The 27,681-nt window shown below is 37.1% G+C and overlaps 4 protein-coding genes across 5 annotated transcripts in view; all 4 read left to right on the forward strand.

Annotated features, from left to right (window-relative positions):
* Positions 1-1,748: 1,748 nt before the first annotated feature.
* Positions 1,749-9,312, forward strand: LOC107755293 (extracellular matrix protein 2-like). Its single transcript, XM_016572040.1, has 11 exons — positions 1,749-1,896; positions 2,914-3,045; positions 3,487-3,657; positions 4,344-4,345; positions 4,646-5,183; positions 6,149-6,264; positions 6,905-7,037; positions 7,417-7,574; positions 7,743-7,882; positions 8,420-8,746; positions 8,817-9,312. The coding sequence occupies exons 1-11, from the start codon at positions 1,749-1,751 to the stop codon at positions 8,995-8,997; spliced, it is 2,046 nt and encodes a 681-aa protein (XP_016427526.1). The 3' UTR covers positions 8,998-9,312.
* A 1,694-nt stretch (positions 9,313-11,006) lies between these two features.
* On the forward strand, positions 11,007-18,950 carry LOC107755294 (biglycan-like). Its single transcript, XM_016572042.1, has 8 exons — positions 11,007-11,165; positions 13,387-13,648; positions 15,936-16,048; positions 16,194-16,407; positions 16,846-16,956; positions 17,838-17,931; positions 18,111-18,249; positions 18,330-18,950. The coding sequence occupies exons 2-8, from the start codon at positions 13,405-13,407 to the stop codon at positions 18,525-18,527; spliced, it is 1,113 nt and encodes a 370-aa protein (XP_016427528.1). The 5' UTR covers positions 11,007-11,165; positions 13,387-13,404; the 3' UTR covers positions 18,528-18,950.
* Positions 18,951-19,172: 222 nt separating this feature from the next.
* LOC107755295 (HRAS-like suppressor 2) lies at positions 19,173-21,588 on the forward strand. Its single transcript, XM_016572043.1, has 4 exons — positions 19,173-19,223; positions 19,618-19,738; positions 20,038-20,336; positions 20,439-21,588. The coding sequence occupies exons 1-4, from the start codon at positions 19,206-19,208 to the stop codon at positions 20,511-20,513; spliced, it is 513 nt and encodes a 170-aa protein (XP_016427529.1). The 5' UTR covers positions 19,173-19,205; the 3' UTR covers positions 20,514-21,588.
* Positions 21,589-21,726: 138 nt separating this feature from the next.
* The window catches only part of dedd (death effector domain containing), a 14,055-nt gene continuing 8,100 nt past the window's right edge, over positions 21,727-27,681 (forward strand). For both annotated transcript variants that reach the window (XM_016572057.1, XM_016572056.1), the window contains exons 1-3: positions 21,727-21,921; positions 23,331-24,008; positions 24,132-24,236. In XM_016572057.1, coding sequence (XP_016427543.1) covers positions 23,447-24,008; positions 24,132-24,236 — 667 coding nt within the window. In that variant the 5' untranslated portion in view covers positions 21,727-21,921; positions 23,331-23,446. The remainder of the gene's footprint in view (positions 21,922-23,330; positions 24,009-24,131; positions 24,237-27,681) is intronic.

A 27,681-nucleotide genomic window follows, 5' to 3' on the forward strand; every position in this document is an offset into this window, starting at 1 on the left:
ATTTAAAGGATTTGCCACTATTCGTCCAATCACAACGCACTGGATAGCTGGTCAATCAGAGCACACCTCGCTTTTCAGACCGATTAGTTTTGTAAAAATCGACGCGTTTCAAAAAGGCGGGGCATAGAGGAGATACAATAATGTACAGTATGTGGAAAATAATGTGTTTTTTTTTACTTTAAACCGCATAAACACATTTCATTAGACCAAATACACAAAATAATGTTCTTTTTAGCAGCATCATATGACCCCTTTAATGTTTTTGTCTCGTTGCTCCGGCCGGACACGGCATCAACAGTATGTGAGGGGCGTAACATTTCCGTCTCACGCTTGAGGTATTCGGCCAATCATAACGCACTGGATAGCTGGCCAATCAGAGCACACCTTGCTTTTCAGACCGATGAGCTTTGTAAAAATCAACACGTTTCAGAAAGGCAGGGCATAGAGGAGAAACAATAATGTACAGTATGTGGAAAATAATGTGTTTTTTTAACCTTAAACCGCATAAACACATTTCATTACACCAAATACACAAAATAATGTTCTTTTTAGCAACATCATATGACCCCTTTAAGAAAATTATTTTTTTTCAGGTTTTTTCAATATTAAGCAGCACAACTGTTTTCAACATTGATAATAAGAAATGTTTACTGAGAACCAAATCATGTTAGAATGATTTCTGAAGGATATTTACAGTTATTACAGATATTTTCAGAATGTTACAGTTTTTATGAACTTTTTCCCAATCATTTTAGGATAGTTTTTATGTAAACGATTATACTTGTGATTTTTGCCTAGCTGGGCAGACCCAAACCATATTCAGGGATCTAGAATATGAAGACCTGAGAGTTGACTCTTGTGACTCGGGCCAGTAAGCAACCCCATCCAACCACAGCAACCTACAATAGCCTAGAATGATTTTCCAAAAATGTAAACGTGTTGCATTGAGATCATTTCAGTTTTGTCAATAATAGAACTACTCGGATAGAAAATGGCATAAATTCTCTGTAATGTTATTTAATGAAGTGGTTGTCATAGCAACAGTGCTCGTATGCAGTGAAATGGCCACACTGGACAGAAAGAGGCCGCATGGTCAAGCAAGGTTGCAAAAGGCAATGGAACTTGAAGAATTTCTCAGGACTGTGGTGCCGTTGGCCCTTGGACAAACAAAGCTACCTTTCATATCAACAGGCTCCCTACAGACCAATGTTTTCTCTGCTCTTCCATCAAACTTGCACTAGCAGTGAAGCACAAACAATAATGAGCGTTTTAAGAGAGACTTCAAGCTATGTTTTATTCATCAACACATAGATCTGAAATCCCACACACGGGAAGTGCATCCGTTGACGTCAGAACATTAAATCGTGTCAAAGATAAGATTTTTTTCCCCTTGAGGACGCTCTAATAGTTTATTTTTCTCTCAGGACCGATGGGCGTTCGTTGAGAGGGAAAGGAGAGGCGGTTGGTGGGTCTTCAGGGCAAGTGAAAGAGGCGCTTTGTTGAAACTGTTTTGATTTGATTTTTTCCCTCTCACTCCCCTGCTTCCGTTCCATTCCTTCCTCCTCACTCTCTGCTCTCACCTTTGCATTTCTTTTTCTTTTTTTCTCCCTCGGAGGGATGGGTGATGGGTTCAACATGATTTCCAGAGGCAGAATATAACTGGCCTTTCAGAGGGTGCAGCCCTCAGAGTCATTGAGACAGCTGTCTCCGGCAGACTGTACCTGAACTGACTCCAGCATACATTAACAATGTACAAGCCTTTAGCTTTGTGTCTGTGTTTAGCGCTTTTAGCGGCTGAGGGAAAACGAGAAAAGGGAAGAAGAGAGAGACAGAGGAGCTCCAGACGATTCTTATCCACTGAGGATGCACCTGACTATGATAACCCTTTCCTTCCAGGTGAGCAGTGCTTATAGCATTTTTTATTTGAGTCAAAAAATAATAAGAGAAGAATATAGGGTTTTCTGATATTGTGATTTTATATTTATATTTATTGTGCAATTGTCGAAAAAAGAAGTTGTTTTAAAAAAAGGGGTTATTTAAGCCAAAAATGCACAAAAATAGTAAAATATATATGTATGTATGTATGTATATGTGACCATGTAGCACAAAACCAGTCTTAAGTCGCTGGGGTATATTTGTAGCAATAGCCAAAAAATACATTGTATGGGTCAAAATTATTGATTTTTCTTTTATGCCAAAAATCATTAGGATATTAAGTAAAGATCATGTTCCATGAAGATATTTTGTAAATTTCCTCCTGTAAATATATTAAAACTTAATTTTTGGTAATATGCATTGCTAAGAACTATCTCGGCCAAATATTGTCTTATCCTAACAAACCATACTTCAATGAAAAGCTTATTTATTCAGCTTTCAGATCATGTATAAATCTCAATTTCGAAAAATTTACCCTTATGACTGGTTTTGTGGTCCAGGGTCACATATGCATATGTATATGTTATTATTTAAAATTTAATGTGCCGTTTTATTTATTGAAAACAAGTGGTTAAACTGAATTGAAGATGAAAGGCCTGTACAATATTTGGATAATACAAATATTTGGACAAAAGTCATACTTAAAAATGTATGAATGTCTTTGCATTACAACAAAACATCAAACCAAGTAGCATTCATTTGACAGAACACAAACACATTTCAAGCAAAACCATTTAAAAACAGATTTGTTTTGTGGGACACCATTGAAAACTGACATCATACACTAAAAATAAATTGTATTTTTATTTTATTTTTTTATTTCATTATTATTTTTAATATTTTAAATTACATTTATATATTATATTTAATTTGTATATATTATATTATATTATATTATTATATTATAGGCACTTATCATATGCGGTGTCATTCTTGTGTGCTGAATTCTGAAATTTTGTCTGTGTGGATACATGCCAGGGCGTAGCAGCCAGTGCTTGGTGAATGGGATTTCTCTGTTTGAGGGGGCTGTCTGGTCTCCAGAGCCTTGCAGTGTGTGCCAGTGTAAAGATGGTGCCGCAAGCTGCCGAACCATCCCCTGCCCAGCCAGAGGTTTGGGAACCACCATCTCTTCTCTTTTGATGAATAGAAAGCTCAAAAGAACAGCATTTAAATTAGAAATATTTGAAATAGAAATATTTTGTAAAATTATAAATATCTTTACTGCCACTTTCAAACAAGTTAATGTGTTCTTGCTGAATAAAAATATTAATTTAATCTTACTGACCCCAAACTTTTGAACAGTAGGCTTAGTGCATGTTCCATTCTTGCTTTTTGATTGTTCTTTTGGGGTTTACTTTAAAATAGTAATTGGATTAGCGATTTGTAGTAAGAGCTAAAGAGAACAGTGGGCATCCCTGTGGTGATGCAGGCTGGGAATTATGTAAAACATTGGCTCCTAGTGTGGTGCAATGCAGTGCTGGGAAAGGTGCCATCATGGAGTGGGATGCTTGGTGGTGGGTACTGATTTTCTGTTTGCCACACCATGTCTAGCTTCACCCACCCTGAAGTCTGTGGCCAGTAAGCCCAGTCCAACATCTGTGGGGAAAACAAGCTCGAAAAACAGACTAACAGGAAATGGAAAACCACCTGTGGGGACGGAGGTTCTGGAGGTGAAACCAAAGAAGAACAAGATGGTGATCATCACCCCAGCAAAAGAAGTATGTAGATGTGCATGAGATGTACTTCTTATACTTCATACTGATTTTTTCCCTCATTATTGTACTTCTTTTCCTTTAGATGTGTATTTGTTGGTCCTAACTGGTTTAAGGTGGTCTTTCTGCTCTTTTAGTCTGTCTATGCTGGTGCTCAGCTGGTTTACCTGGTTGGCCAGTCGGTCTTCCGTTGTTGCCAGATGAAAAGTATCCAAAACCACTCTACACTCTTAAAGGGATAGTTCATCCCAAAAAATGAAAATTCTGTCATTAATTACTCACCCTCATGTCATTCCAAACCCGTAAGATCTTCGTTCATCTTTGGAACACAAATTGGTACTCTGGTGGTACTCTTGTGAATGTGTGTTGAAGACTGACACGGAAGAGAAGAAATTGTTGAATAAAGTCTTTATTTTTGTTTTCTTTGCGCACAAAAAATATTCTCGTAGCTTCATAAAATTAAGGTTGGACCACTGATGTCACATGGACTATTTTAATGATGTCCTACTACCTTTCTGGGCCTTGAACGTGTCAGTTCCATTGCTGTCTATGCAGGGTCAGAAAACTCTTGGATTTCATCAAAAATATCTTAATTTGTCTTCCGAAGATCTTACAGATTTGGAACTAATTAATTGTAATTGTAATTGACAGAATTTTCAAATTTTTTGGTGAACTATCCCTTTAAAAAAATAAAAGGGGTTTTCGCAGCAAAGTCATAGAAGAACCATTTTGGTTCCTCAAATGACCTTTCAGTGCACAGTTTTTAAAAGAACCGTTTTTTCTTAGTGTGAAAAACATTTTATAATTTTTGTGCAAAGGAAAGATGCTATGGATGTTAACGGTTCCTCATGGAACCATTAATGCCAATAAAGGACCTTTATTTTAAGAGTATAAAACCAGCAAACCAGACCAGCTAGAAATAGCAAACCACTTTAGGCTAGTTTTAAGCAGATTTGACCTTTTAAAATTGTTTTTAAACGCTTACGTTTTCTATTCAGCCACCCTCAAATGTCCCTAAGAAGCAAGTGAAGAAAAACCAGGAGGTGATTGTGAGCCTGGATCCTGGAAAACCACCTAAGACCCCTGTAATACCCACAGGACCTTGGTTTATGAGACCAATCTATTTTGAGCATGATGACCACGATGATGACGACTATCTAGAGGACGACAGTGACAGTGATGATGATGACGATGATAACCGCAGCATTCCGGTGTTCAGATCTGCTGTTCGTCCTGTAGCAGTCGAAAGACGAGTAATACCGCCCACATTCAAACCGGCCATACCACGAGCACAACCAGCCTTTGCTCTTCCTACAAGAAAATCTGTGATCCTGCCCACTGGAAGGCCACTGCCAGCCCCCAGTGGGCGACCGGTGGATCGAGGTATTGGCCGTCCAGTCATCAGCACCTCTGTTCATATGGAGTCTCTCCCAGCAGGCTGCCTGCTTTCAGAGTCTCTTATTGCTTGTGGAAACACTCGCCTTACCCAAATGCCCATCATCAAGGATGCTGGGGTCAGGAGTCTCTTTCTAGCAGGTGAGGTGAGAGCAGTTCACCCTGCACATGAGGACTAATTATACACTGTGAAAAACATTTTCATAGTTTTTTGTCTCTTTAAAAAAAAAAAAACATCTGAACATCCTTACAATAAGGTCAAAAAACAATTGTATAAGATAATGCATGTAAATAAAAATGTTTTCTAGAGAATATACCTTGAATTAGGTGCATTTTCTTACCTCATTAGTGTTTTTTTTCTCATTTAGGCTACACCTAATTCCTTATATACTACACATATACACTACCATTTAGAAGTTTTGTGTGTGTATTTGTTTTTAAGAAATGAATAAATTCACCAAGAATGCAATAAATTGATCAGAAGTGCTAGTAAATAGTAAAAAAAAACTTTTACATTATTACAAAAAAAAACGTTTTTTGAACTTTCTCCTCATCAAAGAATCTTGACAAAACATGTATAACATTTTAAAATATATTAAAATAGAAAACAGTTATTATAAGTTGTATAAATATTTCACAATATTGAATCAAATAAATACAGCCTTGGTTAGCATTAAATTAAAAAACATTACAAATCTTACTGACCCCAAACTTTGCAACAGGAGTATATATATAAAAATGTTTTAAAAAATTACAAATATGTCATATTGTGAGAATTTGACGTTGTGACATACAAAAATTGTATACATGTTTAAATTGTGATACAAAAAGTCAAAAGTATGAGATGGAAACCTACTTTTTATACAAACCTCACAAAATATTGTTAAGAGTCTGAAAATAGGGCTCTATGTTATTAGAGTTTGACAGATGCTCTTGCATGTTTTACTGTGTTCTAACACAATCTGGCAGTGTCCTATTGTTTGTCCATCAGATGATTGTCTGTATGTGGCACTGCAAGAACTGGCACTAAAATGTGAGACGTGTAATCAGAGCTTACCATGATCCAGAAAAAGGTGAAAAATTACTCTCGACTTGGTATTTTGCAGATAACAAAATCAGCAAGATCCCATCGCATGCTCTGGCAGGTCTTCCCAACCTGGAGTGGCTCGACCTCAGCAAGAACAAGCTGGATGATTTCTCTTTGGGACCGGATGTGTTTCGGGTGAGATAAAGTCAAAGAAACCTTGTTATATTAGCAAGCATACTGACACATAACACATACTGTTTGTTTTCACATTCCATTTGGTCACATAACAATCATTGTGATATTTCTTTGGACTCGAATAATGATCAGATTAAAGTAGGAAATCTGCAAAAATAGAGACTGCTTTGTTATCTGTTACAGTGGTGAGTTATCAGGCCTTATGGTGCGGCACAGTGCAAGCTTGATATTTAGCAAGTAGCTGACGTGTTTTCGCAAGATGTCAGGTCTGACATCACCGAGACAATTCTCACCAGGATGCTGCAGTGAACATGGGAATTTTCAGTCAATAGATATTACCCCCTAAAAAGAAACGCAGTCATTTTTTAAATTTTTCTCACCCATGTGTCATATCTACTGGGCGCCAAGCACAGGTTGTACAGGTGACATATATATGACACAGAGCAGAATAGTGTTTTCTTCACATGTTCACTGTACCTCAGTGTTTACCTGTGCTCGGTAGCATGATCAAGAAACGTCTGTTCCTCATGCCAGATGCCAGAACTCTGAATGTCTGTGTTGTGTAACTTCTGCTTCTGTGACTTGCAGCAAGCTTTGAAATATTTGACAGTGTCATGAGTATCTTCTCGGCCTGTTGCAGAACTTGACGAAGCTCAGGAGGTTGAACCTTGATGGAAACAACTTCACTAAAGTGCCGGCTCTCCCTCCCTCGCTGGTGGAGCTGAAGATCAACGATAATAAACTCAGTGGTCTCACTCCCCACAGCTTTCAGGGTAAACACAAAACCACAGTGTCCATATGAACTCAGTATTCAACACTCTGGTCCGGTAAAAGATCTGTTTTTCATGTTAGGGGTTAATCTAGGCATTTTAAAATGACTTTTGTCTACTTGCCAGTCAGTTGATTCTTAATCCTCAGTGATTTATTATAGTACACTATCTTTTTAATGTTTCTCCAAGATAGCAGTGAGATTAAATGGACGCATTTTAGTATTTTATGTATTTTTGATCAAATAAATGCAGGCTTTTTCAACATTAGAGATTTCTTTCAAAATTCTAAAGTGTAAATGTAACAACTGAGACCTCTATTAAGCTTCCAAATACCAGTAAATACTGATAAACTAAGCATAATCTAATGTTATTTTTTCCTCAGGTCTGTCTCAGCTGCTGACACTGGAGTTAGAGGATAATTATTTCCACGATGGAAATGTCTCTCCTCTGGCCTTCAAGCCTCTCAGGAGGCTGATTTACCTCAGGCTGGATGACAATAAGTTCAGGGCTATTCCCTCCGGTCTGCCTGCTTCAGTACAGGTCAGTTACATTTTGTCTCTCAAAACGCCAAAATTGCAGTACATATACATACTATATACTCTGTGTAAAACGTTCACTAGATTTTAGTTTGGTGACATTGCCAAGTGTATTGGGGTGTTTATGCAGTGCGGTAGATAATGGATTGTTGTTGATTTGTAACTTCACCAGGAGCTACATCTGTCTGACAACAAGATAGAGGTGGTCCATTCAGGGCTCCTCAACAAGACCACAAACCTGAGAGTCCTGAACCTCAGCCATAACCGAATCCGAGAGGACCGCATTCATCCAAGAGCATGGATACACTTGCTGTGAGTTCAGATCTAAGTTCTCTGCCTTTCTCTGCTGTTAGGTGCCATCTTGTGGACAATTACTGTAATTATATGGTGAATAAAGAGACGAGCCAAGTAAGACATGTTCCTGGATCAACATTACTGTCCAAAAATATAGTCTTAACCCAGTCCCTACCCCTAAACCTAACTCTACTCATAATTTATTCCTAAAGGGTAGAAGCACCTAACTGTGATCGTAAGCCTAAAACTGACATTTCCTGAAAAGTTATCCCTCAATTCTGATTGATTGATTGATTGGAATGTTGTTCCAGGATCAGCAAGGATGTATCCTTATAATATATATATTTTTTTTTTTCACAAAAATTGGTTACCAAATTAGACCCCTGCTCTAAATTTTACTAAAAACTATTAGTTTCACTGTGAACACAAAGTACATTAACTTTTGGAAATGTATTTGTCATAATATAATATGTAGTTACATAGTATAAAATTCATTTTTTTAGTATATAATAAAGTATTTCAAAGCTATCTTAAACAATCTTCAAAAATCCACAGAAAACTGGAGTATTTGGACCTTTCCCACAATAAGCTGGTTCACGTTCCCTCTTTCCTGCCGGTTGGTCTGCGGCAGCTCATCTTGCATCACAACCAAATTGAGCGCATCCCTGGCTATGTGTTCGGCCACCTGCGACCTGGTCTGGACTCCCTGCAGCTGTCGTACAACCGTCTGCGTGAAGACGGGATAAATGAAGTGTCCTTCCTGGGCCTGTACAACTCACTGACTGAACTTCTGTTGGACCATAACCAGCTCAGATCAATCCCACGAGGCATTCTACAGTTAAAGAACCTGCAGCACCTAAGACTGAACCACAACTACATCAGGTTAGTGAGTTTGTCTATCTGTCTGTCTGTCTGTCGCTTTGTCTGTTTTAACCTGATCTTCTCCCTGTAGCTACATCACTATGAACTCGTTGTGTGACACTACGGCCCGTGAGGACTCCCTGCTGGTGTCTGTTCACCTGGAGTACAACCTGATCGACCGCCGCCTCATTCCACCAACAGCCTTCTCCTGCATCAAAACCTACCAGAGCGTCCTTCTGCGGCCCCAGAGATACGAAGAGCAACATGAATGAAAGCGTTTTTTGGGGCTGTCGTTTACAGTGCATCTCAATTCAATTCTTAATTCAGAGTTTTAAGTGAAATGAAGATAAAGATGCAGCTCCCTTTTCACACCAGAGGCCTTTTATTTAGTGTTTTAGTTGTGTTCTGACTGTCTCTTCTCTGTCTCATTGGGGTCACACATGCACATGCATTTTTTCTGCTTTACTGCAACTAAAAACTACTGCCGACATCTGCTGTTTGACATTAGCATTGGCTGTGTTTATGCTTTAACAGATTTGTAGGGGGTTTCGCACAGATTTACATGGTGCTAAATGTGCATCTTTCTTGTTGCAGTTGGCATTATATTTTGTGTATGTCTGTTGTTGTTGTTACCATATCTAATGTCTGTCTTGGTTTGTTTTATACCTGTATGTCTGCAATTTACAATCTCTTATAAAGCAGACTTGTATGTGCAAGGATTTCTTTCTTTTTATATGTAAAAGGTTTTTAATAGATCAGCTTTATACATTATTTATTTTTTGATTAAACTGCAATGCATCACTTTTTTTTTTTTTTTTTTTAAATACCGTTTTAACAATTTTCAGTAGCAAAGGCTTTTTGACTTTTATATTCAGTTTTGTGATACTGTGTGTTGTCTGTGCTTTTGTATTCTCTGTCACAAACTACAATAAAGTTGAGAGGTGACAAATAATCTGGTGTCAAATAGACTTATTTTTCAGCATTTCTATCATTAATATTATAAGTGCATGTCTGATGGAAACGATGCACTGGTGTCCTGATGTATTTGTTCAAGGAGTTGATTATTCAGCGTATGTTCTGCGCTCGATGCGTCTGATTCTCTCATTGGTCCACTAGGGGGCGTCAGTAAACGTAAATCCTAAAACAATTTAAAAAGGAATGATATAAAATAATTGTTACACATTTTATTTAATAAAATATATATTTTTATCAAAAGTTACATTTACATTCAATGCTGAGCTCTCACTTTTGACAAATGTGATTGACAAATGTTTGCTTTGTCCCTTCAACAATTTTCAATTTCTTTTAATGTAGGCCTATTGACAGCCCTACTTTCTTTGGCTTCTTTACACTGGTGGAGAAAAAAATATGAACAGGTCATTTTCTGACTGGAAGTTTTTTGTCTTGCTAGTTTGATATTGCTTTGTTCTAGCAAATGCAGACAGCAGCCAGTGCTGAGTTGCACGTTCATCATTCTGTATTATGACACTGTAGACTAGCACACTGGGCAGTGGCACTCTCTGCTTGCTCTATTTCTGTCCGGAGAAACTCTCTTAAAGTGGTAACTCACTGCCACAAGTGCTTCTTTTTCTACTTCACAGCAGGCCTCTGTCCCAGATTTATTTTCTTTGGGCCGTCCCTACATTGATTCTCTGTTGATGTATATATTTCTGTGACTGCTCTTCATTTCCAGGGCGTGGGCCATGTCCTAAACCATGAAGAAAAACTTCCTTATATTAAAAGAGCATATCCCGGAGTAACATCAGTCTTAGTGGGAAAACCTGGAAGTCTGTGGTAACGTATTCATTGAGGCTCTTAGCATGTCATACAGACACTTCTGTGTAAATATACTGTACATCTCTCTCTCTCTCTCTCTCTCTCTCTCTCTCTGTCTGAGAGATCTGTCGGTCTCTCTGTCTATCTCTTTGTCTTTCTGTCTGTGCCATTCCACAAAAAACATGCAAATACACAAAAGTGTGGATATGGATGGATACTTTATGTTCCATTAATAATATGTATCCTCGATGTTCAATAAAGGGAGATTTTAAACTTAAATGTCTTAAAAAGTATAACAATAACTGTGTTAACTATAGTATTTTGGTGGAATTACCGGCCCACACACTCACACTGTCTAACTCTCTCTCTCTCTCTCTCTCTCTCTCTCTGTCTCTCGCTCGCCCTCTCTTCACCCAAAAAGAAAGAGAAAAACAGTGGGAGGGAAAGACAACTTAAGTGGGAATGTCTCAAATACACATTTTTTCCCCCTCTTTTTGCAAGCTGTCCTGTGTTTTGAATTGCAGGTACTGTTCAGTGCTGTGTGACCGCTGGCAGCCAAGGACCTAACAGACAGTCATCCAAAACAATGATCAAACTATAAATCCGTTTGCCATCAGAAACCTTAAAAAGAAGAAATAATCTGCAAATACATCTCACACATCAGGTAAGATGCTTTAATGCTCTTATTTATCTTTCTGACCTGTTCCCCAGTTTTGCGCACCTGATGAGTTTCCATGGTAACTTAATTCATCTGTTTCCATTGCGACCAGTTCAGTTCTTTGAAAAGCTTACAAAGCTTATTTGAGCTCATACAAAAAACTATCACTTAAATTAGTTTTAAAATCCTTTAGAAATGTTGTTCTAGTTTTGTGCGTCACTCAGTCATCCACGTCACCTCTGTAATCTTGACAACATTCAGTAATGTAGTCTGTAATTAGCCCATCTCATCTCTTTAATATAAGATGTAACTCAGCTTTGCTTGACCATTTGGCATCATTTGGATATTATACATCTTTAAAGGAAAATCTAGACATCTTAACCTTATTTTTTAAAAGAAAAAAAAAGACTCATCTGCATCAAGCTCATAAGTAGATAAGTGGGTGCAAACTATTTTAGACTGAGGCAAAGACTTTTAATAATTTGAAAAACCATTTCATTCATTAGTACTCTTATTATACTATTAGTAGAATTGTTCTGGCAGTGGTCAAATCAGGCTGTGCATGTCATCATTTTGTGTGCTTTTAAATGAGGTCTGTCAGCTACATAACAGTACATAACACTATTGTCATATTTTAAGAGGATATGATTTTGGTACATTCGGTGCCTTATTTCGGTGCATGAATCAGGGTGGCTCTCCAAAAACAATCTGTTAAACTTACCAGTAATGTGGTTCTTCTGCCATTCTGTGGTAAAGGGTGGGGGAGTGAATTTAAAGAGAGAGAAAGAGCTCAGAGGCAGTTTAAAACCACACACACAACACGTGGCACAAAAAAAGAACTAGTTACTGCAGATCTGGATGGTCACAGAATCGAATAAATGTGGATCAGTGGGTCTGCATATGAATGATCTATTTTAGTATTTTTAGTATCATCTATTTAATCTATTTTAGTAGCATTTGTGCGATTGTAGTATTTATTCATATATTGAATTGGCTTTTATTACTATATTTTCAGTTTTCATTTTAGTTTTAGTAATTTTGTTAAGTGCATTTGTCAATTTTATTATATTTATAAATTTATATTTTTATTTCAGCTTTACTTTTTGTAATTTTAGTACGTCAGCTTAATCTTATTTTATTTCATTTAGTTATTTCATTTTTTTATATTTATGTTTTATGTTATTTCAGATTAATTTCAATTACTGAAAAGATTTCAATAGTTTTTAATTTGAGTAACACTGGAGTTTTAATAGAAAAAAAAATTACACATGAATATCTCAAATGTTTCTCATACACAATAGTGAGATTAAAAGGAGAACAAATGGAGATTTGCTTGCATTTCAAAAATACACTAACATTTTTCATGTCTCTCCTTACTAAAATTCAGAATTTAACAAACTGTACTCAGATTTGCCAAAATGCCGAAGTCTGAAAATCAGTTTCAGTTTGAACTCTGATATTCCTCACTAAATTATCTGAACTATGTAATCCACACATATTTTATAGCTTTATACTCTTACTGTATGTCAACAATTTCCTCATTTATTTCCATTTTTTTTATCTTCTAAGGAATTTTAGACTAAACATCTGAGACTGTTGATACTTAAATGAAACAAAGTCCCCTGAGCTATGAAAGAGCAATTACATTTTCCTCTAGGATGGAACTGCTAGTAGTTATTGGTGAGTCAAGTCACATCTATAATTTATTTACATTAATTATGTACATCTGTCACAAGTTTCTTCTGTGGAGACATATGATCAAATGCACCAAAAGGACAATAATAGCTAGATATAGTTTTCATCTCCTACTGACGTAGCATCAGTGTAGTTTCAGCTGTAATTCACCTAGACAAAGGACACAAAAATACACTCAAATACACCCATTCTGGGAGAAAAAAACTGACTGTAAATATAGCATGAAGACAGGTTACGAAAATACACATTTGCACACTTTGATGCATCTGACCCAAACAATTCTTTTCCTGTCTCAGGTTTTAGTAACAATGAGATATTTTCCCTATTGTCGATGTGGAGAGCAGATTGGTTTATTGTGACTGTCAGCGAGGCGGTTGCATATTCAAAGCTTAATGAGACCACAGAATGATGGATTTTACCAGAATCAGCTTTTGGATGCAAAGTAGCATTTGTGGTTTTTATAAAAGTGTGGAAAACAATTGTACTGCCATATTTTGAAAGCTTACTTCCTCTGTTTCTCTCTTTTTCGCAGATTAAAAACGTAGCAGCCATGTTGTCGGTCTATGTGGCTTTTCTGTTTCTCTGCACTGCCCACCTGCCACTAGACTCTTCCGCCCTTCCCTTTGAGCAGAAAGGATTCTGGGACTTTGGCAAGGACATTGATGTGAAAGAGCTGATGCTGATGATGAAGGACCAGGAAGAAGGGTCAGCTGTGGATCCATACCAACCGGAACATCCCACATGTCCATTTGGCTGTCGGTGCGACCTCAGAGTCGTACAGTGCTCGGATTTAGGTGGGCTTCAGATGATATGTGTTTGCAATGGTGTCTTGGTGTAGACAGACAAGATAATGACTGTTTAGTCTAAGAGGTTTGGCTTCTAGACCCAAATTTTATATTGGACAACACAGTGCCAAAATTGTTTACTGCACAAATGTAAAAAATGTCCTTAAAACTAAACTTTGAAAAATGCCATGAACTGCATAGCCCTAAAAATATAAAAAACAAATATTAATATGGCTTGCACAGGATGAATGTGAAAACTAAAAATACTATGGGCTGCTTGAACGGTTTTTTTTTTGTGTACTAAATATAGTATAGCAATTTATTTATTTTTATTTTATAGCAATTTTATTTTTATTTAATACAGTTTTTCATTATCCTAACAAACTTGTGACCCATTTTTGGGCTGCAACTCACCATTTGGTAACTACTGGTGTAAAGAGTGAAGTTACACAGGTCTGTGCTTAGGATGGTTTGAGTTAAAGGATATCCCGTTTATATCACCCATCTTATCCCAAAATTACTAGCCTGTGACATCAAGGAAAGATCAAAGACCTGCCTATCATATTTCATTTTGAAAATGTGGTATAAATGAGTGTGGTATGAAATGACAATGATTTGAATATGAGTTATGAGTTATATATATATATAAAACGAAATCAAATGTAAATCAAAGTTCTGACTGAAAGTAGGGAAAGTGAGCAGGAAATTTTGGCTGAAAGCTAAAGAAAAATGTCAGGTTTTAACATCCACATCAAAGGCCTGAATGAGATCAGGATCAAATTTAGCTTGAGAACGGATACCAATTCAGACACACCGCTAATCTGGCCCATCCACATCAGACAGCACATGTGGTGTGTGGTCAGTCACCTGAGAAGACAGACACTCTGGTTATTCTACTCGGTACAGCAAACGTGCCATAAACTATGATGTCGGTAAACAGGAATGATGGATTTAAAAGCAAATGGACTGTTTCTGTGAATGCCAGGTACCACCCAAGCACAGCTGCCCTCTTTCCAAACTCTCTTTTATGAAGTTCATATAATATAGCTACTCTCCTCTTTTTTCTCTCTCTCCACGTTGTAATGTGCTACGTGGAGCCATGGTCATCTGGCTCCATCTTAATTATATGGGAAGCTTAGAGGGGAATGCTAGCACACAACAACAGAGCACAGCAAACACACAGAGTCCCGAAGCCCAGAGAATTACCAAACATTTCCGAAATTATAGCCCGCTGAAAAGTTTACAAGTGAACTCAAAGACTCTGGAGTAAATCCTGAAGAAACTGTTTCTTAAATGAACTGCCTTGCTGCTGTCTAAAGGCATCATAATGCTTTTTATTTATTTTAATGTTTTGGTTCGGCGGTTATAGCGTCTATTATTAAGGCTCTCTGGAATACTTGATTTTGATTGGCTAGTTCTGGCAGGCAGCGGAGGGATATTTCCTCATATTTGCCATCGCCCATTTATGGCAGCGCTGTATCAGTCTTTTAACTGTTTAATCTTAGGCTGTGTGCTGTTTTAGCAAGTTGGAAATAAGAGTGTGCTTTCTTTTACAGTCACATGACGATGACTGACGATACTTGAGACCCGCGCTACTTTCATGTTTACCACACCGTGCACTCGTGCTTTCGTTACTTAACTGGCGCCATCTGTCGTTGCATTAATGACCTTAGTGGATTTTTGTTTTAATATTAGCCTACTAAAATAGGACTATTTTTTTTCTTAACGAAGGCTGAAATTGTAAAACAATTTAAACTCAAATCAAAATCGAATTGTTTCTTGCTATTTTTTTTATTGTATTGCTGTAATATCTGGTCACCATTTATAGCTTTTAAAATTAGCATGTACCTGTATGTACCATTTTAATTTCATAATATGACAAGTAAAGTTTTAACAAGAAAATAATTAGGGCAGGACTTATCCATTTTATCCAATGTGGCCTTTGCATACATGAAGGTAGACAAGTGCTGGAGGGGTGAGGCAGAAAAATAAGAGGGTTTGGTGATGTCAGCTGAAAAGGGAAGTCATTTCAGAGCCAAAACAAGTTACAATATTTTAATAAAAAATTAACAAACTTTTTTTTTTGAATGCACCAATAAATCTTAAAATACAAGACCATAAAATGTATTAATAAAGTAAAGTGAGTCGTTTTCATTTAATGTTGAGTTTCCATTACCCTGGAAATGATGAATTACCGCAGCAACAATGAAACCTGAACAACATTTGATCCACAATATTGATTTTTTTCGTATCTCATTTCTATCAATGTATCTGTTCTTGTTTGTTTCCCCAACAGGTTTAGGTTACGTGCCATATGATATTCCTAAAGACACACTGCTGTTGGACCTGCAGAGCAACAGGATCACAGAGATCAGGGAGGGAGACTTTAAAGGAATGACCAACCTCTATGTGAGACCTAACATATCGTTATTTCATAATTTGTATCACAATCGCATTTGCTCTCTTTTTGTAAATGAATTTAGAAATGCAATATTGTCCTTTATGTTAATAAAAGTTTGTACAGCATTCCCTCATAGTCCTTGTCCTATTTCAGGCCCTGGTGTTAAGATATAACCAGATCTCCAAAGTTCATCCCAAGGCATTCCTTCCTTTGAAGCGTTTGCAGAAATTATACATCTCCCACAACCTTTTGACTTCCATCCCCAAAAACCTGCCTCCAACCCTTGTGGAGCTCCGTATCCATGACAATCACATCAAGAAGGTGCCGGCATTTAGCTTCTCAGGCCTCCACAACATGCATGTCATTGGTAAGACTGTGTGTTTGATTCATGATGTCTAACAGACCTTTGTCAGGTAAGATGCCAAATTGAATTCATCACGGATGAGGGATAGAGTTATTACAATGGCATACACTGTATCACGTTATTTTCACAACTCACAACCTTCAAAACTGTTTTATGGAGTTTTTGTCTACCGAAAGTTTTTTTTTTTTTTTCTTCAAAAAGACATTTTGTCAGCTGAACAGTAGTACAATCCACTGAACACAATATGTACTTCTATCCCTCACAGCCTCATTTTCATTCCTGTCAAAAATTAAATATGGCACTACCCTGACTAAGGTCTATAGTTACTCACTGAGGTTATAGTCCTGTAACTTGCTTTCTGACAATATTCACTGATAAAATTTGCTATATAAATAAAACTAAAGACTTGATTTGTGCCTCAAACACTGGTTGATATTGCAGAAATGGGTCGTAATCCACTTCAGAACAGTGGTTTCGAACCTGGAGCATTTATGGGCCTTAAACTGAACTACTTGCGCATTTCTGAAGCCAAACTCACCGGAATTCCCAAAGGTAATGAGAATGATGGTTAAAACTGAATATAAATTTAATTCATTGACTTAACTAACTGCCATTCTCTTTGGCATTTTTTCATACTTTTAATTAGTAAATGGGTTCATAAGAATCCTGTATTGTATATACAAAATAGTGGTGTACTTGTTTTACAGAATACAAAATTATTTTCTACATGGAATGTGTCCCATTCTTTTCTAAACACAATGCAACTTATTCTGTTCCATATGGAATGTGTCTCATTCTTATCAGACCTTCCCAGTAGTCTTCATGAGCTTCATTTGGACAATGATGAGATTCAGGCCAAAAAGACATTTTGTCAGCTGAACAGTAGTACAATCCACTGAACACAATATGTACTTCTATCCCTCACAGCCTCATTTTCATTCCTGTCAAAAATTAAATATGGCACTACCCTGACTAAGGTCTATAGTTACTCACTGAGGTTATAGTCCTGTAACTTGCTTTCTGACAATATTCACTGATAAAATTTGCTATATAAATAAAACTAAAGACTTGATTTGTGCCTCAAACACTGGTTGATATTGCAGAAATGGGTCGTAATCCACTTCAGAACAGTGGTTTCGAACCTGGAGCATTTATGGGCCTTAAACTGAACTACTTGCGCATTTCTGAAGCCAAACTCACCGGAATTCCCAAAGGTAATATGAATGATGGTCAAAATTGAATATAAATTTAATTGACTTAATTTACTGCCAATCTCTTTGGCATTTTTTTCATATTTTAATTAGTAACACAGAATAGGGGTGTACTTGTGTTACAGAATACAAAATTCTTTTCTACATGGAATGTGTCCCATTCTTTTCTAAACACAATGCAACTCATTCTGTTCCATATGGAATGTGTCTCATTCTTATCAGACCTTCCCAGTAGTCTCAATGAGCTTCATTTGGACAGTAATCAGATTCAGGCCATTGAGTTTGTGGATCTCAGCCAGTACACCCAGCTGCAGAGGTAAACCCTACACATCCCTACTTTTTTTGGTGTGATTAATATATGTAAACAGACTGTATTTGTTTCTAAAGTGATATTAAATGAAACATTTCCCTTCAGTTGAACTTACATGGACGTATGATATAAAGTTTGCTTTGGGTGTCCTCTAGTGGCTAAAACCCCTCTGTCTCTGTGTTTAGGTTGGGACTCGGCAGTAACCAGATTCGCCACATTGAGCACGGCGCTTTATCTTACCTCACCAACCTGAGAGAGCTGCACCTTGACAACAACCGTCTGTCCGGTGTGCCCAGCGGACTGCCTCATCTGAAGTATCTGCAGGTGTGCTTGTGTAGGCCTACATGATCCTACTAATTCTAGTTCATTTATACTAAATAAACTAAACCACACTTTCATTACAGGTTGTCTACCTCCATTCAAACAACATCACTAATGTTGGAGTGGATGACTTCTGCCCTACGGGTTTCGGAGTGAAGAGGGTGTTCTACAATGGCATCAGCCTCTTTGACAACCCAATCAGGTATTGGGAGGTGCAGCCCGCTACGTTCCGCTGTGTCAGTGACCAAATGGCTGTACAGTTTGGCAACCACAAGAAATAAAACAAAAATGCACAAAACCAATCCAGGAGAACAAGAGGAAAACGCCCATAATTTGTGTAAATCGAGATATTTGAGTGAAGAAGATGAATAAACATTTTCATGGAGGCATAATTCAGAAGAAACATGGACTCCATTTAAACGGAAGTCAAAGTCCAACCGGTCTATTGAAAACTGAATACTGATGTGTGTAATTCCCTGCTGACATTAATGAATATATACTTTAATTTAGTTGACATACAGCATTGATGATTCCTTGAGATGTCTATCAACAGCTTCATTTGCTTAGTTTTCATGGGTTGCATCTTTAAATATTGAGATAAATTCACAGTTTGTCATTCTGGACGGCTGATTGTCACTCATTCATCATGGTAATACTGTAATAAAGTGGATTGTGTTGTGGATGTTTATCATGCCATCACAAGACAGCCAACATTAAAGGTGACAGGCTATTTATTTCTAACTTTAAAGTCAAAATCCTAAATGCATTCAGTGGAATTAACAATAACCTTCCAGAGGTGGCAGGAGATGTGAAGGTGGAGTACCTAAAACACTGAAAGGAGAATGTCTTCACAAACAAGTCCTTCTGCTGGTTGCATGACCACGCCTACAAGGCTTGGCAGAGTAATTTAAATCCCTTTGCGTATAGTTTCTGCCCTTAACGACTAAACAACACGAGAGATGGACTACAAAGAACAGGTAAATTTACAAATATTTACAGAATTAACTTGATGCGTAGATTACAGAAATGAATATTTCAATACTAGCCTATAAACAATCTGTATTATTTCATGGCACGTTAAACGGTTGGATTTTTCAAGTTAAGACTGCACATTCGAACGAGGTTCTATTAGAAATATCATAGAATGTGTTCTATTTTATTACTAGTTTATTAGAATAGTGTTTTATAACAGGCCTATAGGATTAGCTATCAACTGAGAAGCATTACTTTGTTAGAAAAGTGATTATAAATCGGTTATAAGTAACGTCCTTAAAGAATGCAGCCGTCATATGTTGTCAAACTTGTTCTAAAACCTGTAACAGCTGTAAACGGGTGTAATCTTGACCGACTAAACTAAACTGTCATGCACAGGTTGAGCAGGTTGTATCCACCGCGCAATTCGGAGATTTGATCGAGTTCTCGTACCCCATTGGCTACGCACACTGGGGCGTGTACGACGGAGATGGATACGTCATTCACTTTGCGGTTGCCGGTAAGCACGAGAACTTTCACCTTAGTATTAATACTATTTCTATAACGATATAATCATGCTATACTTATACAACACAATAATATAGACTACTATACAAGTCAGATTACATTGTGAGAACTTACCCCAATATAAGGGCATGTTGCCACAAAATGTTAACATCTGATCTTTTATTTTGTTTGTTTGTTTTGTTAGTTAAATGCCTTTTCACAAGTGTAAAATTATTTTAAATTATATATATATACATACATATATATGTATATGTCTTGCAAACTGTCTCATACCAAATTTGCCTTTTCCAGATGAAACTCAGGTGATGGGTACGTTTCGAAATTGTCTGCAGGCTATCTTCCCTGTTTGTGGTGATCTTTTGCTTGGAGAAACTAAGATTCGGCGTCAGCTCCTGTCTGAAGTTAACGTGCCAAAAGGAGCTCGTGTTTCAGTGAGCAATAACCAGCACGCTCTCGAGCCTTCACCTGTGGATGAAATTAGAAAACGACTAGATGCTTTACTGGACAAAGAGTTTACTTACAAAATCTTCACACACAATTGTGAGCACTTTGCCACATTTGTCCGCTCTGGTAAAGCTATGTGCAATCAGGTGAGTTCATGAATCAAGTATAATTTAACAGTCTAGACATTCTGTGTTCTGTACAGTTTTTTAGGCTATTCTGACATGATGTTGATTCCTTTGTTTTAACAGATTCCAGGGAAGCCCAAAAACAAGGAATGTGTGGAATCTACACAGTTATTTAGCTACCTTGTGCCATCGAGTTAACCTACTAAATACCAACAACTACAGATTATCACAATAATAATATATTATGTTTGATTAAGGATATTTCTCACACACTCATTAAACCAGTTAAGATTTCTGTTTGATGTCATGGAAAAGGGTTCTTCACACTGATCTGTAATAGTATATAGATCAGTGGTTCCTCACTTTCTTCAGTGTGCCTGCAGGTCTTGTTTGGTCTCCTAGCCTTGTCAAGCTGGTCTGTTGGCTGGTTTTAAAATGGTTTTGGGTTCAGGCCAGGAGACCAGCTTGGTTATGCAGGAAGACCATATTATACCAGCTAAAACCTATACCCGCTTACACCTGCTTTTTTCAGCAGAAATGCTGTCAAAATGTACATTGAATGTTTAGTAAAGGTGTTCACATGTTTCTGACTGTCCTTTTCACATTTCTAACTAATATGGCACATAATATTACCAGTTTACACCACAGTTACAAAAACACAATTAAATTGCTTGACAAGTGCAGATTTATTTCCTGCGTTAATGCATTGTCTATTACAACAGAAAGCCTGGGAAATATCTAAGAGTTCATCTTTTTTAAATAGCCAACACCCAGCAAACACAGAACATTCCCCTAATGTTAGCATATGGTTCCGGTTTAATTATAATTTTTTTGGGTCCAAATAATGTTCAAAGAACGTTTTCTGTAGGTTTTTGTAACTAAAAAAACATTTGTTGTAACCAAAAACATGTGATTTGCTACTTATTAGTCAGCTGCAGGTGACTGTTTTACCAGAATAGACCATAAGTTTTAAGTATATCTGCTAAAAGTGAATTTTCTGTAAAAAAAAAAAAAAATCAATTTTGATTTTACTGACTTCAAATCAGCCACAAGTGGAGAGAAAGAAATTAAACAAAATCATCAAGATTATAAAAGCTTCTTACGGGGTTTAAAATGAAGCCATTTTTATTAAGCTTTTACATTAGTAACAATGACTAGTAAGCTAATTGTATTTTGGATGAAACTGGTTACCATGGTGATTTTTTTCATAAGGTAAAGGGGCAATGCAGTGTTGTGTTTTATATCATTAAAAAAATAAATATTTATATTCTATACAAAGACCTATTCTGATTCACTTTTTTCTTGTACATTTATTCGTAAAAAAAAAAAGAAGCTTATTTACACATCACGAGAGTTTATTGTTATTTCTGTAAAGACGAAGCGTTTCCTACATTCCCCGGATGTTGCCCCACGCTTGCTCAATGTCCCGGATGTACCTACATTTTAGTAGAGGAACAAAAAATGGGCTCATTATCAAGCTTCACCAAACCGTTTAAATTATCCCCACACACGATTATTGTACATGTATGAGGACCAGGCCGCAGTTCTGAGCAGAGTCCACGTCCATAGTCTCCGTGTCTGTAAAGTGATTCATGAAATCGAAGAGGTAAGACAGTTGTGTACATTCAGTGTTGCTACACGCTGTTGACGTTAGCAAGCCAACAGTCAGTCGCTAAGCGAAGTTTATATCAATAACAAATAACGTTTAAGTTTCTGTAGGAATATAGAAACATTAGAGGGGATCGCAATAAATATTGACAGTAAAATATGTTTTCTTAAAAGATCACGGTGTTCTTCAGCCACTCCTTGTGAATGCTAAGCATCAGGCTAACACACAGCTGTCCAGATAGATTTCAGAAGATTGTTGATGTGTAACTGCTTATTCATCAGTCGTTTCTAGTCTTTAAACTTGCATATGAATAGAGCATATGTTAGTGTTTTTAAAGCCATGATATGGAAGTCAGATGATTGATGCATTGTGCTATTTTGATATTCTCTCTCTTAAATCTTAAAATTTCTGATTCTGATTCTGAAATCTGTTAGATGTTAATTAGTAGGTTAACCAGGTCAGTAACTTCACTGTTCCTCTGCCTAAATATTTTGTCTACCATTATTTATTAGATTTATTAGATCAAAACTGAACAAACAGGGTTAAATACAAGTTTTCTATAGTAGTTAAACTCTAAAAGGTTCTTAAATTGAAGCACTGTCTGTAGATGTGATCAAATGTATAATCTGTATGATTTTAAAAGTTAGATGAGTTATCAGAATATTTAAACTGTATGTTTCATATGTTGATGTGATAGAATACGTACCCTGTTTTTATATGTAGATCTGATATCAGAATATATAATAGGTATGATTTTAAATGTAGATATTATATCAGAATATGTTATATCAGAATATATTTTTGATTTGATGTTTAGATGTCATATCTAAATATATGATCTGTATTATTTGAATATATATGTATATATTTAGATGTGATACCAGAATATAAATAAATGTTAAATGTTTTTAATAAGTAGATGAAATATCTGAGTATAAAATCTATAAACTTTAAATGTTGATGTGATATCAGAATGCTCATGATCTATGATTTTCTATGTGGTTGTGATACCAGAATTTGTATGTTAAATTGGTATTAGAATGTATACTCTTTCTTTTATACGTAGATGTGAAATTAGAATATATAATCTTTATGGATTGTAATGAGAAATTAGAATATTAAATCTATATAATCTTTTCATTTGCAGATGTGAAATCAGAATACATAATGTATATAATTTTATCTGTAGTTGTGATGTGAAAACATGACCTGTTTTTAATTTGTTGCATGATTGAGCAATGACAGCTCTGACAGTAAGTCTAAAAAAAAAAAAAACAGTTGAGCAATAGATCTGTTTAAAAAGCAGTGTAGAATAAACCCAGGTCATGTGGTAATGTTTGGCAATTTATTATTCAATATGTTATATGAATCTGTAATGCTTGAACATTAATTTTATTCTCTTCTAGAGATAAGTTGGAGGTGAGAGTTGCGGGCCGAGTGTGTTGACACAGTTGGAGCTGCTTCATACTGCTGACAGGGCCTTCCGCCATCCCCTCACCCGTCATCTGCCTAGCGAAGAGTGATGACCTCACAGCAGCATGGGAATGCCAACCCTGCCCTCCTCTCGCCACAGAACTCTTCATCAAGTCAGGGCAGGCAACACATTTCTCGTTCCCCGATAGACTCGTATTCCCGCTCCGGGCTTTCCTCTCCTCGGAGAGGCTGGGTTGCAGCGTCCTCATCCACAACAGCTCATGGTAACTCTCTTGCGCTCTCTCTAAGCCGATTGGCTCCGGCGTCCTGCAGTATTTCCTCCTCGTCTCGGAAACCTGCGTCCGGCCGGGTGGAGCCGTGGCCGGAGGAGGCTGTGGATGACGCATATGGGCTTTACTCTCTTCACCGCATGTTTGATATTGTGGGCGCGCAGCTGACGCACCGTGACGTACGTGTGCTGTCCTTCCTTTTTGTGGACGTTATTGACGAGTACGAGAGAGGAGGGATACGGAGCGGGCGGGATTTCCTGCTCGCCCTGGAGCGTCAGGGGCGATGTGACGAGACAAACTTCCGGCATGTTCTTCAGCTGCTCCGCATCATCACTCGACATGACTTGCTGCCGTACGTCACGTTGCGCAAGAGACAGACAGGTTTGTGATCTTGTCAATTTCACTTTTGAGAGATGATTATTATGTACTTGAAGATACAGTTTCATCACTCTGCAATATGTTTTGGCAAGGTGCACAAGTAACGTGTTGCAAATAATTTTCCAGTGTGCCCAGATCCAGTGGATAAATACCTGGAGGAGACGTCAGTCCGTTATGTTTCTCCCAGAGGAGCAGGAGAAGCCCAGCAGGGAACTCCTCACAGAAGAACAGGTGGGTGCTACATTGCTTTAGACCAGTGGTTCTCAAACCTGTCCTGGAGTACCCCCAGCCCTGCACATTTTGTATGTCTCCCTCATCTATCACACCCGATTCAACTCACCAGCTCATTAGTGGAGACGGCAAGACCTGAAGTGGGTGTCAGATATAGGGGAGACATACAAAATGTGCAGTGCTGGGGGTACTCCAGGGAGAGGTTTGAGAACCACTGCTTTAGACTTCTCATTGGTGCCATAAGCATTTTTTTTTTTACTGAAATACCACATTTGTCACTCTGTAAACTTTAGAAAGGTCTAATTACTTGATTAGCCAATCAGAACTTTTGATGTGCTTTACAGTACAGCACATATATGGCATTCAGGAAGCTTAGGTTTTGAAGTGGGCAGGGTTTCGGTTTAAAGAGGCGTGTCTAATTAGCGTGGCTAATGGTCCCATTAAGTTCTCCTGGAAAGTTCATATTTCTGAGTAGGGAAGTTGCAATTATGAAATCAGGTGTGTTCGTGTCACTTTGGTTTATCGCAATATGGCGATGTACCTTTTCTTGAAAAAAATCAGCAAAATCTTTTATCTAGGCTGACCGGAGATGCCCTTTTTCACTGACACGTCCTGGCCAGGATTTCTATATTGGCTAAAATATCCAGGTTTTGGTTTCGTTTTCCTGTTTTCATTCTTGCTGAAGGTAAAGATCAAAAAGTAGTTTGACCAATAGCATGCAGGCATTGTACATAATCGACCAATCGTGGTGCGTGAGAAGGTGGGATCTACAGAGAATGGTCAAAGCGATGCAAATATGCAAAAATTTCTATTTTAGAAACTGTTTCTATTTCTGCGATGTCGCGGCTTGAACAACAACATACAAACTATATGATAATCTCAGGCACTGATTATGTGCTTTATTCAAAGTTAAACATGTGTAATGTGAGTTTGAATATCATTTTGCGTGACCTTATAGCCATACTGAAAGCAACAGATACTTTACCTCAGATATTGAAAATAAATTAAAGCAAACATGTACGTTAAAACTGCGAACACAATGCGAAACAAGCGTTTTTCATTCAGTCACTCAGTATGCACATTTAATAATGTTAAAAAGGTTTAATATTTATTAATTAGATTTATAAACTTATCCATTTCGTTGCGAATGCAGTGCGCTTCCAGAGAGAGCGCCCGCCCACACAGACTTTTGATTGGCTGTGATATTTGATTGATTCTGTCACGTTGTGTTGTCGTGGCATGTCTAGTGTGGACAACCAAATTGCTTGTCACTGGAATCTTGTCGCGTGTTAGGACACGGTGTAAGTTTGGAAGATTTTCCAGAATAACAAATGGCTGGAATACACTATGCAATAGTGTTGGGTTGAGTCCGAGACAAGTCTGAGTCCAAAATGGGCCAAGTCGGACCCAAACAGCCGAGTCCGAGTCCAACGAAACTCTGTTATTTATTAGTATCTTAACATTGTTTTAACCTTTACAACTACAAAAACGCAATGTCCATTTAAATGTAGCAAAAGCAAACCTCTATTGCATCTTGCCATTTTGATTTTTGATTAATAATTAGTGTCCTGTTTTGTGTTAGCAAACTTAAAGTCATGTAACAGAAGTTATGGCTGAATTGATTTATGTATTGTGAAATATTTCAGAGTGAAAGGTTTTAGAATGGGAAAAATTAAAGGGCGGGACTTGACTTTATCGTTAAAGTAAATGTATAAATTCAAGTGTGGGGGTAAAAGAGTAGGTATCTTGGTGAATGGGACTTTAAGAGCAGAAAATGCACCTTTTTATCTCAATAAAAACAAGCTTTATATAATTTTTACGATTTTTAATGAAATATGAATTTTGAATAATCAAAATTAGTTTGTGTCTGCTTATTCTATTCATCAGTGTTTGAACCATTAAAGAAGAAACTGCATTTTAATTTCTGGGTAAAAAAAAATAAAAAATGAATGGACGCCAAAGTACACTGACCCCTTAGACAGGGCATTTTGAACTTTTTCTTGGATGAAAATGAGGCTGTGAGGGATAAACCTAGTCTGTACAATGGCACACACTGTGTATAAAAGCCCTACATATACTTTCCATAAGTCACAGGCAACTCACACCTGTTTTATTTTTGAATGCATTTATAGTTACATTAATTACAATAAATTACATTATGTAAGGAATAATTGATGACGGGCCGATAGAATTATTAGAAAATAATGCACACCCAAGGTGATTTTGGACCCATAAAAACTATTGCGGCAAAGATGTTAGAAAAATTATTTTTCTTTGAAGATAGAAACTTGCACTAATACAAAAGCAAAAAATAATAAACTAATGTAATAAAACATTCTCAAGCTTACTGAAGGCAAGTAAACACTCAAAGTATTACTTACAAGCTAAATGATAAATAAATATATTACTAGAAAATACAAATCAAATAGTTTTTTTTTTTTGTAGTTTTTTTTTGTGTGTAGTTTTTCAGATAGTAGCCTAGTAAAGGCTTCTAGAAATAGCCAACTACAGACATTCCATGAATCAATAAATGTAAAAATAATCTTCACTGTATATATTAAATATAGATTCTTCTTAAAGTTAATAAGTGATTTAGTCAAGAGCAGTGAGTGATTTTCTCCTTTTCTTTTGTTTGATTAACATTTATGACGCAGTCGGCGGCTGCAGGTTTACGCTGTTGCTTTAAAGATCTGACGCATAGATCAAATATTTTGACACATCTATTTCTCCCAACTGTTCAAGTTCACTTAAGACAAAACCGACTGCATTTACATGAATAGTCTCCAAGACGGGCATTTTGACATAACTTTTCGTGTAAGTGTGTAGCAATAACAGAACTTAAGCGAAAGAACTCGGCATTCGCACGCTGACTGAGAGGCGCGTTATTCTGTGAGCGCGCTTTCGGTGTGTGAGCACAGAAACCCGTCGGCTTTCAAGTACTGGACAAGACTTAAAAACACATGCAAATACTGAATATCACTTTCGTGATAATGCATTGAGTCATGACATTTCAGTCAACTGTCCCTGGACTCGGTTGGACTCGGACATATTTTATTTTGTCCCAACTCTAGTTATTATCGTGCTGAAATTCCTCTTTATCTTCAGATTTTATCTTCAGGCCTGCAGGTTTTGTGCCAAAATGCTGTGGTATTTGGCACTTTTCATGATTGCTTCTATCTTAACTACTGCCCCAGTCCCAGCTGAAGAGAAGCAGCCCTATTGCATGATCCCAGCAAGCAATTTTGCGTTTAAAAGACGTCTATTAGCCGTCTAAACACAGCCCAGACGTCTAGGCTAAAACAAGGCTAAATTTGGGCTGTCAGTGAAAATTTAATAGACGTCTAATCATAGCCCAAAAATAGACTAGTCATCAATTAGACCGCTATTAAACGACTACATATATACGTCTAATAGAAAACAAAATGGCAATCCATCCAAACAAATT

Source organism: Sinocyclocheilus rhinocerous, unplaced genomic scaffold (assembly GCF_001515625.1).
Source record: "Sinocyclocheilus rhinocerous isolate Xijiao unplaced genomic scaffold, SAMN03320098_v1.1 scaffold2637, whole genome shotgun sequence".
NCBI lineage: Eukaryota > Metazoa > Chordata > Actinopteri > Cypriniformes > Cyprinidae > Sinocyclocheilus > Sinocyclocheilus rhinocerous.

Bases quoted from the DNA above. Each gene is read 5' to 3' on its own strand.
- LOC107755295 (XM_016572043.1), top strand. The intron at 19,739-20,037 runs GTAAGCACGAGA...TGCCTTTTCCAG, and splicing joins CATTCACTTTGCGGTTGCCG to ATGAAACTCAGGTGATGGGT. The intron at 20,337-20,438 runs GTGAGTTCATGA...TTGTTTTAACAG, and splicing joins GTAAAGCTATGTGCAATCAG to ATTCCAGGGAAGCCCAAAAA.
- LOC107755293 (XM_016572040.1), top strand. From the start codon at position 1,749: ATGTACAAGCCTTTAGCTTTGTGTCTGTGTTTAGCGCTTTTAGCGGCT. The intron at 1,897-2,913 runs GTGAGCAGTGCT...GATACATGCCAG, and splicing joins TGATAACCCTTTCCTTCCAG to GGCGTAGCAGCCAGTGCTTG. The intron at 5,184-6,148 runs GTGAGGTGAGAG...GGTATTTTGCAG, and splicing joins CAGGAGTCTCTTTCTAGCAG to ATAACAAAATCAGCAAGATC.
- LOC107755294 (XM_016572042.1), top strand. From the start codon at position 13,405: ATGTTGTCGGTCTATGTGGCTTTTCTGTTTCTCTGCACTGCCCACCTG. The intron at 16,408-16,845 runs GTAAGACTGTGT...TTGATATTGCAG, and splicing joins CCACAACATGCATGTCATTG to AAATGGGTCGTAATCCACTT. The intron at 16,957-17,837 runs GTAATGAGAATG...CATTCTTATCAG, and splicing joins ACTCACCGGAATTCCCAAAG to ACCTTCCCAGTAGTCTCAAT.